At 41.2% G+C, this 12,042-nt stretch overlaps 1 protein-coding gene across 5 annotated transcripts in view; it reads left to right on the top strand.

Annotated features, from left to right (window-relative positions):
• The window catches only part of PITPNM3 (PITPNM family member 3), a 61,011-nt gene that overhangs the window by 6,575 nt on the left and 42,394 nt on the right, over window positions 1-12,042 (top strand). For 4 of the 5 annotated variants that reach the window (XM_061469875.1, XM_061469870.1, XM_061469871.1 and 1 more), the window contains exon 2: window positions 7,639-7,734. In XM_061469875.1, the coding sequence (XP_061325859.1) occupies window positions 7,639-7,734 (96 nt within the window). Of the gene's footprint in view, window positions 1-7,638; window positions 7,735-11,530; window positions 11,772-12,042 lie in introns of those variants that run through there. The other variant, XM_061469873.1, reaches the window with a different exon arrangement.

Here is a 12,042-nt window from a genome sequence, read left to right as displayed (position 1 = left end):
GCATACTGTACATCTAAAGATCTCACTTTAACTGATTCTTTTTTCGACAGTATCCAGAAGTGACTTTGCTTTTAGTTAGCAATTTATATAAAAAAACAGCTGCTGTGAGGTTGGGATATATTGTGAGATCTGGTGAATCACAAACCGACATCTACTACATCCATGATGTGGGAAATTGTTTTCTGTAGGTCCTGCAAGAGTTGTCTTCATGCAGGTGTGTGATCATGTCAGCCAAAGGAAAATTAAAATGTGAAATGATTTAGTGCACGGAAAATCAAGAGAGTGCTTTTCAATGTTTCATTTTACTCACACATCGCATCATCTCATCTCATGTCACCAGATCACAGATGCAGTGAAGTACCAATGGAATTCCAGCTGGTTTTGTTGAAGAAAAAAGCAAGACTTCTTTTTACAGAAGAAAATCACTGATTGTAATCAATTATAGTTAATCCTAATTACAGTAAATTACAATTAGTGCTAGCCTAGCTAGAGAATTCAGCTTCTGTGCATGGAGCAGCAAGATGGCTTTACTTTAGTCTTCTCCGCCCTGCAGTTATTGTGGCTGTGCCCGCAGGGCAAGCCCCTAGTCAGCTCCTTCTGTAACAGGTGAGTGTAGCAAGCTGGTTTGACACTTGGAAATGTTACCCTTGTATCCTATTGTCATTCTGTCCACCTCAGCAGCCTGTGGGAGCTACTACATGTTCTTCTGGGTCCACTACTGAGGGGCAGATTAGTGATGTAGTTAAAGTTTTTGTTAAAGGCGTTGCACTTCTATATGGTTTTCCGTGTTTTTAGAAACCATGATTCTGAACAACTGAAATGAAATGTAAGTCACTATCTTGCTTACAAAAAAATCACTGAAATCTGGCTGTAAGAATCAGTCAACAAATCTGGTAAAGAGAAAGTTTGTGGACATAGAAGCATCAAGTGTTATTAGCCTGTATTTTGAAGCAGGGCTGGTCTTTTTGTTCTATGAAACAAAATAATACAATAAAATATGCATCAGTTGACACTGTAAATCAAATCAGTGAGTGCAGGCAATGCCGGTGTCTAATGCAATCAGGAAGTATTAATAGAGTCTTGTTAAGGTGGCTAACGCTAATCTGTTGGCACAGAAGGAAGCAGACTCCGTAAGATGGATATATTAGGGTGATGCAATGCAGCACAGCCAGCAAATAAATGTAGATGTGAAGAACTGCTGCAGTGATCTTATGCACACTTGTGCTGCTGACTGTGGCTATGTTTAAGCTGCTTCTAAATCTAGAAGCATTCCTAGTGCAATATAAAAAAACAGATGCTCCCGGGGCTTTTCTCGTAGCCAGAATTTATGCCTGAAAATTTGTGACACTTTTTTCGGCTCTCTATTCACATTCCTCATCGAACCCCACGGTCTCCGGAAGCATGAGCTTTCTTTGTGGGGCCAGTCCGTTTACTGACTTCCAGCCCAGCCAGTGACAGCTCTTCTCCTGGGAGCTGCTCTTTTCTTCGGAGTACTTGTGAAGGCTTTACAACTTTCTGTGTATACAGCCTTCCCCATCCCTCCCTCCCGCCTGCCTGCCTGCCTCCCTCCCTCCCTGCCTGCCTGCCGCTAGTGGCTGAAACAGAAAGCTTTCTATTCTGGGAAAAAACTCACAATCCCTGCAAGGCCTTTTGGGCGCTCCTTCAGTCAGAAATTCGTACAGCTCTATGTTATATCAGGATTATGTTATATCAGGAGATATATGTTATATCAGGAGATACTTAATCCAGATTAAGTGACACTAGAATGGTGTTAGTTAGGGAGGGGGCTTTTGAATTCAAGTTGAAAGCATTAGTGCAACCACTGGCATTCTTTTCCTCGGTGGGAGGTGAATTTGTATTTACTTCTATTTTCTATGGGCAGCATGCCATGCTTGAGGTGAAGACCTTAAAGCTGTTGTGCCAGTATTTGCTCCGTGGGTGAGGGAAATGGCAGTTTCCACTTTTGGACAGGGCCTTACTCTCACATATGAAACATTCCTGGAAGCCACTCCATGCAGCACTAAAGAAGTACAAACCAGGGAAAGGAACAACTTATCATGTCCTACTACTACTTGTAAGCATACATTACCAGTGAAACTTAAAAGTGAATATATTTGAGGAGAAGATTTGAGTATCTTGACACCTCCAGCAAATGACCTGACACACCTTACAGCTGTTTTATCTGTGGGTGATGCATCTTGCAGCACTACATTGCTGGCACTGAATTTCAGTGCTGCTACATTTGTTTCTTCCCATGTTTTAGTGCTTTTAAATTTCTACCACTTTTTTTTTTCTTAAGTCTCTACTGTGTGCTTTCATGAAAGCCTCTCTAGGCAGGTGTCAAGACCTCCAGGCCTTTGCTGTGCAGATGATAGTTCCCTTAAGACTCTGGAGCTTGATAATGTGTGACCAACAGCATGTGTGTTAACAGCATTGCACCTACTGCATCTGTAGTAATGTTCTGTGCAAAGTGGTGGTGTGCTCTTTCTAAAGGAGCGTTTTCTTCATTTTCCTTGAGATCTCTGGTCACAGTGCCTCTTTATGCCTGTGACTTCCCAGACAATGCACTAGCTGTTAGCAGCCTGCTCAGACAGAGCTATTGGCATCCTCTTTGCATGTCAGCTGTCTAAAACCCAGCAGGTACCTCTAGGAAATGAACAGGGTCCCAGTGTATGTTTTGGTAACATATTCAAAGAGGAAGTGAAAATGGAAAATGGAAATAGATGCAATGAAATGGTAATACTTTAAGTAACTTCAGCTTTGAGCTGCCATCCTTTTTTCAATTCATTGTCATACCACTGGTTTTGAAACAGATTTTCTCCTCTATGGATTCTTGTGCCATCTTTCTTTAATTCCTTTAACTTGCTTCAGGAAGGGTGTCTGCTTGTCTTCCCTGCCATCCACCACTATCCCCAGCTACAGATTTTCTGGGGTCATAGGTGAGACTTTTCTTTACGTATGAATGAAGTTTTTGCTGTAGATTGTTACTCTTGCAACTGTTCCTTTTGTTGGTGTTGCTGGTGTCACACCCTGCAGACAGGAGTGCAGTGATCCCTTTGGCGTACATGCTTCCTGAAGTCTGTAACAGGGTTATGGAAGTTTAATGCTTCTCTCCAGAGAAGAAAGTCATGCTTTTACCTTGCAGGTTCTTGCTCAGGTTATTTGTGCACAGTAGGATTCAGCCTTCAGTGACGTTTACTAAAATGACTGAACCTACACCTTTCTGTGGCAGAGCGGGGTGTTGCAGAACTGCCTGTAAATGCAGTCTGCACAGTTGTGGCAATAGGAGCTTATTGGCATTCTCTTCTACGCGTTCCTTCTGATCAGAGTGCATGGTGTGTCATCACAGGGAGTATTTTTATCTCTCAAGTTGCAATGTCTACAGCACAATTTCATTTACATGCACTTGGATGTTCTACTTCCCTCCTACCTAATGGTTAATAAAGTGAAATGCATTGCTAGTAGCTTATCTTTAAGAACAGTGATTTGTTAATATTTAATTCAGGTAATAAGCATTTTTGTATGCTCTGTTAAGCACCAGCAAATCCTTTGTTGAGAGCAGGAACTCCAAAAAGGCGGTACCGACACAAGATCTGTGAGATGACTGGATGTTTACTGCAAGAAATGAGCCCAGCCAAATGAAACAGTAACTGGGGGAAAGGTAGTTCTGTCAGGGGCAGATGGGGACCCCCAACTCATTGACCACAGAATCAAGATACCCCCCAGTTAACAAACAATTTAAATATGCACATTATTGTGGCAAGTAACAGTTTGAAATAGCTCTTCCGTAATGGTATGATGGTTTAAAAAATTGCAGCCTTTGAAAACATTGTGTTACAGAGGTTTTCTGTAACAGAAATAACTACAGAGGCAAAAGCCTGAGATGAGCAGGTATCACTGGCTTCAGTTAGAAGAAACATACTCGAAAAGCTTTTGTTTAGGATTCTCTCTTTAATGAGACTGTCAAACGTGGCCTCAGTAGCAGACAGGTTTCTGTACCCTGTGGGGATTTAAACACAATGGGCTGGCCTTAGAAAGGTATTCATCATTGCCAAAGAAGAATGTTCTCTGCTTTCCTGATTGAATACACTTTGCAGCACCTAGGAAAGGTAGTAATAGGTATCTGCCATGATACCTTTACTTAATGTTAGTCTGTAGTATTTGGAAGCTTATTGCTTTTGAGTATAGTGTTACTGGGAAGATAGTCTTAGAAATGGAGAGTTGAGGTGACAGCAATACAAGACCACCGACCAAACACCTCAAATACAAGAGAAGAAACATTTATGAGTACTGCTCATCATTTGTTAGTACAGCTAAACAAATAACTGAAGGGAGGTTGTAAGGGAGATGGAGCCAGTTTTTTTCAGTGGTGTACAGTTACAGGACAAGAAGCAGTGGGCACAAACTGAAACACAGGAGGTTCCCTCTGAACATCAGGAAACATTTTTATTTGTCTACTGTGAGGGTGACTGCGCACTGCACAGGTTTCCCAGAGAGGTTGTGGAGTCTCCCTCCTTGGAGATACTCAAAAGCTGCCTGCACATGGTCCTGGGCAACTTGCTCTAGATGGGACCAGATGAACTCACACCTTTTTCTGTGTGCCAGGAGAATTCCTTGATAAACAGCTTGCGCTCTGAATCCTTTAATTCTAAATTATAGTTCAGTTCTGGTATGCAGAATATTTATGTCTTGATCTGAATAAATTTTTATTTGATTCAGAAAACCATGCTGAAAATGCCTTTGTTATTATTGGATACAAATTAGTGAATCGTCCAGATGTTAAAACTACCTAACTCTTCAGTGATTTTTGTAGTGATTTTGATGTTATTTACTGGCTTTATCATAGAAATGTCTCAAAATCTGTTAGGTAAGAACTGTAGTAGACAGGTTCTCAGAAGAGCTGGCTATTTTCAGCAGAGGCACCAAATCAAAATTGAGGTGAGGAGGCATATACCATGAAATGGAAGGAACTGGCCCATGTGTTACAGGTGTAGGATTAATGCTGTAACTTTTAGTGTTTGTTATTTGAAGGTGGATTTTGCAAGGGAACTGGATATCTGGAAAAGCAAAGAAGAAAAAGAAGAATGAGTGGGTCTTTCTGGTCTTAAATCTTAAGCTTTTGCTGGAGAATTATGGAAGCCCAAGACCACATAGAATGGGACTTCAGTCCATGGGAAGTATAGCTGACTGACATAACAATAATTGGAGAATCTCTCAAATCATGGTAAGACAAGTCCTGCAAATAACTATAAAAAAATGCAAAATACTTCTTTCTTCTGGTTTGCTTTTGTTTGTTTTTTTCCCAGTGTTGCTGGCTTTGGATACCTGCATTTGTGCTGGCTTACTAGAGACGTGCAGTTATACAGCTTTAAAAAGTGAAGAGAAGCTAACTTCTAAAAGCCAAGCCCCTAAATATCTCTCCAAAACAAATTACCTGCTGCCTAAGAGGGTGTTTTTTGTTGTGGTATTTTTGTTTCTGCAAATGTAGCCTGCTGTCTTCTTGTGCACTGAATGCTCAAAGTACCAGAAAATGAGACTCCTCAGTTTTTAGGCTTGGCAGAACTGTCATTAGGACAGGTATCTGGCTGGAAAGTCCGAGCAGAATTTTCTGTGTGAAATCTGTATTCAGTATGGGAGTGTGTGCATCTGCAGGATGCCCAAAAGGCATAAAGTGTGTGTTACCAGTGGAGTCTGTATACCTTAGTCTGGATATTCCAGTGGTTTCATAAACATCCATAGCACAGAAATTCAGCATCAGTTATAGATACTTGTTTGACCAGAGTAGCTGAGTGAGAAGCTGTTTCCTTGCAGAGGAAAATCCTGAGCACTGTTAAGATGTTCGGGGCAGTCCTTTGCCTTCTCACCGTTCCTTGTCTCACTGCTGTTCTCCTGATCTGTGGACCTGTCTCTCATTTATAGGTTCTTCATAAATTTCCTAGTTTACTGCCTTCCTTCTGGCTGTTCATAGATCTTAAGGCCTGTGATCAGGGAACCTGATATTCTACATATGGCTGAAAAAGAGTAACTTACTCAAGATTTTTTCTACTAATAGTACTATACTTTGGTTTTAAGATCTCAAAAGGTAGGGCAGATTATTCCCTCCTTCCACTCTTTTCTGGTGTATGGCCTCCTATCCAAAGACTGAATTTGGTAAATCTTCCCTTTCCCATCTGTCACTGGCTTTTTTGTGGTACTTTACATTCTCATTCTTTGAAATTTTGGAATTCTATCTAGTATTTGGAATACGAGATATTTGAATGGTAGGAGAGCAAGGTGATGTTTGGGAAGGAATAATTCGCTTTGTTGTTCTTTGTCATTAGTAAAATGTTCCAGAAATCTGTAAGAGTGACAGTAATGATCTGTGTGCATTCTCTGGTAGCTGCCAAATATCACTGGACACATTCCCAATACACACTGTGTTCTTGTAATGAGCACTGACTCCTTAACAACCAATTCAATTGTTTTGGTTGTTGTTGGTTTTTTTGTGGATTTGGTTGTTGGGGTTTTTTTTTAAGCTATTAAAATGCTATTAACTGGTTATAATTTTTACTCTTATCTTGGCCAGCTAAAATTTGCTTCCTCCTATCACCTTTCAGTTATTTTTCTGATTAGTTCAGCTATAGGTAGAGCAGAAGGCTGTAACCTACTGGCTTGTTTTCCCCAGAATAGTATAGAAGGATGTGTCCCCTGCTTGAGTTGCTCTTTTACAACTGAGAGAAGGCCCTGTGGACAGGGCCTCAGGATGTTGGATTTCAGATCTGATATCATCATTTGGGGAAATAAATAAAACCAAAGACACTATTCTGGTTGAGAATGAGCATCCTTTCTACAATAGCTGTAGTATTGTTATGGATATGGTGCATTTGATCCCTGGTTCCATAGTGATTTGGGGGAGACTTTATTGTTGATATAAGGAATGTATTTCACTACTGCTTTCTAGTGTTGGGTTGCTGTAGATGTAAGAACTGATATAGTTAAGCAGGCCTGGTTTACTAACTACAAAGTAGTTTCAGTATGATAATCCATCGCAGCCATCTAAGCTGTCATGACTCTGTTACTGTACCTACTCTAACAAGGTTTTGCATTCCTGTCTTCAAATGGCAAGCTTCAAATAAGAGCCCCAGGCTCCAGCAAAACAAAGCTGGCTGATGAAAAAGTCCAATGAGAATGCAGTAGTTTGCCTGTAAATCTGTGAGCCAAATAGGATGGCACTTCTTTTAGAAGTGAAATTGAATTTAAATGGGAGCTAGTGCCCTGTCCTGGGGGAATGCTGCTTCCTGTCTGAGAAACAAGCTCCCCAGCTGACTGTTGGAAGTGAACAGCCAGGTGAATTCAACGGGGAAGAATTTCTCTTTTCAAGTCACCTCATTGGCTGAAAGTGCTGCAGGTTTATCTTTTACAAAAACTAATTTTAATCAGTTTCATTAGGTGGAAGCAGACTTTTTGTGCCATCCTGAGAGCTCTGACTGTCTGTTGAGACTAAAGTACATGCGCTGACGATAGTGATCCTCCTGAGCATCTCCACAAATTGTTTATTAATATCGGGTTTGGGGTTTGGTTTGGTTTGTTTTTTTTCTCTAAGCCTGGAGCAGAGGTGAACTTTCCCTTGGATTAATGGGACTCTCTCTGTATTTTCAGCTGGCCCGTGCCGCTTCAGTAGTGCCCAGTGGCACATGCAGAATGTTCTCAAAGACTCAGTGGAGAGCTCTGATGATGAATTCTTCGATGCACGAGGTCAGTATACATTTTTGTGCTCTCCTCCCATTATTTCCCCAATTTTGCAGCAAGTAACTAAGCTCCTTTTGGGATGAACTGACACCATTGTCCTCATCAGGCTGAGATCTGAAAAAGCCCCCATCAGATCTCTCAAAGATTTGTGAATGAGCCTAAATTTACAGGAGATGGATGAAGTACTGAGGTGAATGAGTAAGCTGCCATAAGTTGGGTCTGGCATCAGAACCAGCCTCAAGGGGTCTCTTGGGCTCAGTTTGTTTGCAGGTCAGCTAGTGCATAATGTTACAGTTGGAGTGCACTTGTTTACTGATGAAGGCCATCAGCGTCTGTGTTGCTGATGGCCAACTTTCAAAAGCAATGGCCAGGTTTTCTACTCTGGCAAAACTTTCACTGAAGTGACTTGGACCTTAGCTTGTTCAAGAAGCAGCAATATCCATATATTTGTGAATTTAATTAGGTGAATCCAGGATGCAATGCTCCCTACAACACCTGATGAGACCCTGAATCTTGGGATGCTCTTTAACATGCCAGGTTTTGTTCTGAAGCTGGAGTAAAGTTTGTGTAGGTTGTGTGCATACACAACCTCTCCCTACAGTGGGAAGTAGGGGCTCTGTTCAATTTTGGTTGCAGGAGCCAAACCTAGTGCTTTTCTGCAGAGAATAACCAGCAAGGGAGGATTAATTCTGCCACTGAAATGCAACTGTAGGATTTTTCATAGTATAGGCTATTGAGGTCAGACTGAGCTGTCCCTTTGTCCTTGTGTTACCTGGAAGTAAGCAGTGAAGGGTGATGGAATGAACTTGTTGAATGTCCTTTGGCTTTTGTAGTAAAATGGATTAATTTCAGAGCAATCTGATCTATTGAAAGATGTCCCTGTTCATGGCAAGAGGGGTTGAACTGAATTATCTTTAAAGGTCTCTTACAATCCAAACAATCCTGTGATTCTATCAAAAGGAGAGGGATTCCCCTTCCCCAAATATTTGTTGAGACTTCTTTCCTAGTTTAAAGAAAACCTAATCCAAAGTGGAGAACTCAACTGTCCATGGGAAACTTGGCTTGGGTTTCTATGTGCTTTTTATTTTAGTTTCGTTACTTCATTAACAAGCACACTCAGCAGATATTCTGCTGACACCTGAATGCAAAACCATTTTCATGGCTAAGATTGTCACTCAGTTTCTCCCTCTGCAGATATTTATGGTGCAGAAAGAAAATTCCCTCCCTTCCCACCATTCTTTTCTTCTTGAATGAGGCCTGTTTCTAAGCAAATTAATTTTCTTTTACAGGATTGGCTTCAGTCTCATTGCTGTGTGCTGATTTGATGTCTGGAGATGCATGGTGGTATTGTGGGTGGCAGCTGGTGTTTTTAAGGCAGTATTTGGCATTAACTGTTTGCTGTCTTGCACTGAACTTCATATTTCAGCATGTTTTAATGTTCTTTGGGGGTGGAATTATTGCAGGAATGGTTTTCAACTGACTTGTGGTTTTGTGCTAGCATGAGCTTGAGATAAAATTCAGCATCAAGGAGTTATGTCAGGAGCTTTTTAGCTGCCTTAAAACGAAGAGGGTAGGAGGCCGACAGTGAAAATGAAACAGCTTTTGTAGGGGGATCAGCTCTGCGCTCTGAGTGGTTTGGGAGCTCTGAAGCAACTTTCCTGATAACTTTGCTGATTTATTTCTGTGAGGCTGAATTTGCAATTTTATTTTCCTAAACAAGCTGGTTTTGCAGAGGCACAATTCATATTAATCAGATTAATTAATGTGTTACTCGAAGTACTTGTTTTGGTCCCAGATGCCTGCAAATAGATGGACCGTGGGTACACGCAGTCTGTTGCATGGCACTGATTTTCTCAGTCATAGAAAACTATTAATTTCTAGGGTTTCACTTTTCCAGTTGTAAACTACGAGAAATCTTGTCTGACAGGTGGCTGGAAGTCAGAGGGGTGTTTAGGAGGAAGCTGTTGATGACAGTGATTATTAAAGTACCTTCAGGCTTTTTGTGGACTCCCTCAGAAGCAAAGTTAACAAGAACTGGTAGCATTGCTGTTCTCAGGAGATCCTGTAGGCACTTTCTGACCTACTTTAAGTTCAAATTAACTCTGACTTCAACAGTTATTCTGGATTTAAACTAGTCTAGCAGATGAGAGTCTGATCTATCAGAAACATCCCATTTTTATCTGTGCATTAGTCTTCTGATTTAGAATGTGAGGGTGCTTTTTTCCCTTGCTTCCTATGTGTGTAACTGTAGCAAATGTTATACTGTCATGGTTTAAGCCCATTAAGCCCATTAAGCACTACACCAGCTACTAAGAAGGAGAAAAATGACTGCTACTGCTGAACCCAGGACATATGCTCAAAAGCCTGCTGACAGCTTTGCTAAAAATGAGGTGATGTGAAATACAGCTGCCCCCTTTTTCTCCAGCTAATTTTATTTATCTGCATAAAAACTTTTGTTGTTGGTTTTTCCTTCTTTAAACGAGCCGTATGGCACCATCTTCAGTAGTGCTATGTTCCTACGAAGCTGAAGCCAATAGATATGTGGTATGTATTTCAAGCCAGGCTCTGTGTGTGCTCAAGATTCTTACTCGTGAAAGAGGCTATGGTAGCTCTCTGTTAATTAATCTTGATTTCTCAATGTCAGGAGCAGTCTGTGTGGTCTGAAATGCTTATGATGACAGTAGTTATCCTTTCTATAAGTGTTCGTTGACATAAAAAGTGGCTGCTGTGTATAGATTATGAATGGCATCTGTTACTGAGTTGTTAGTCCTCTAATAACAGACTTTTAGTGAGAGATAAACTGCTGATAAATGTGATAAACTGATAAATGAGATAAATGTGACAAACTGCTTATGTGGATCACAATTAAATGTGTATTTGAGACATCTAGGCATGAAGAGAATGAGAGATGGAGCTCTGTTCCCATTGGGTGTTCAGTTAGAACAGGATGCCTAAGTTGTTTAAGATGTGTTGAAATTTTAAGCTTTATTGAGTGGAAAAGTTGGAAATAGAAAAATAGCCTCTTTCCTGTTTGAGACTGTTGAGATTTCAGTTTTTCTGTTCATTATGCTGGGAGAAGGCATTGTCAGTGGCGTTGCTCTGAAGTTTAGATACATAATGAATTAAAAAAGAAACTAACAGAAGCTCACTGAGTGATGAGGGAGTGTCTGCTTTGGTAGAGGAAAGCATATGTGTGGACTAAAGTAATTGGTGTGATCGCTGGATTAAACAGCACCAGAGAAACTGCAGGAGTTTGTGCTGGAGTGAGGATAACCTGTCCAGGAGAGAGACTGTAGTTTTCACCTCCTAGAAATGAAGTAGCTTGATATCCTTATTCTGTAACCAGTATTACATTTCCTGTAGTGTTTCTTACCTGTATTTCTGACCTTCTCATCTTCATTGTTGCTTGCTATTCTTGCAGCTGAAAGGACTTTCTACACAGTGCAGCTGGAGTTGAGCAGTGTATTTCCTTATTGGAGAATTTGGAAGCTATCCCAAACTCTACATCTATACATGTGTAGTTTGCACTTCAGAGACAGCCTGAAGTGGGAGGCAGAGGGCACAGCAATGGGCACAACTAAAACGTAACATTAATGAGCTGCTTTTGCATTCTGAAAAACAGCTGGGATCAAACCCCAGTTCCTCAGACAAAGACATTTCTGGCTGACAGCCTTGTAAACAGAGAATCAAGCACCTGTGTTTGAGATGGAGCAGCTGTACATGTTCTGACTGTTGATTCATCTGCCCAGGCTAGCTACTTGATTTAGTGAAATCCATAGAGAAAGGGAGAAGTAATGTTTTACTGTTACCTTTTGCCCAACTTACCTTTGTCTCTTGCTTTCCATGGGGCATGCAGTAAGTTAGGCAGAAAATGCTCAGTTCATAGCAGGGCTGAGTTATGCTTCCATGGTGGAAACTTCAGACAGACCGGATTTTTTTTTGCCTTGGTGCTAGCAGATTTTCCTCACGTAAATGGTGGATCACTGAAAATACTGTATCAAATGTTCTGCCGATGTAAGCTTCCCTATGTGTGTGCGAACAAGGTAAAAAGCTTTTCTGCGTTTGATCAGGCAAGGGATGGAAGGAAAGATGTGGAGCAATCCCTTTTTTGCTGGCAAGGCACTGGAGGCAAGGAGAAACTGAATGGGTTTTCCAGGTTCAGGCAGGACCCCAGGTTCCATGACAGCCACAGGGAGAGTCCAGGTCTTTGAGTAGGAGTCAGCTGCCTTTAGATGTGCTAGCACCCTCCCTGGATGGGATCCATTCTCTGTGCTGTGCACTTGGTGCTATTCCATTATGTCTCTGTGTCCCTGG

Source organism: Pezoporus flaviventris, unplaced genomic scaffold (genome assembly GCF_033815535.1).
Source record: "Pezoporus flaviventris isolate CSIRO_AGI_PZ_B2104156 unplaced genomic scaffold, CSIRO_AGI_Pfla_v1 ptg000063l, whole genome shotgun sequence".
Taxonomy (NCBI): domain Eukaryota; kingdom Metazoa; phylum Chordata; class Aves; order Psittaciformes; family Psittacidae; genus Pezoporus; species Pezoporus flaviventris.
The sequence above is the reverse complement of the archived record's forward strand: the minus strand, read 5'-3'. Positions and strand labels throughout refer to the sequence as shown.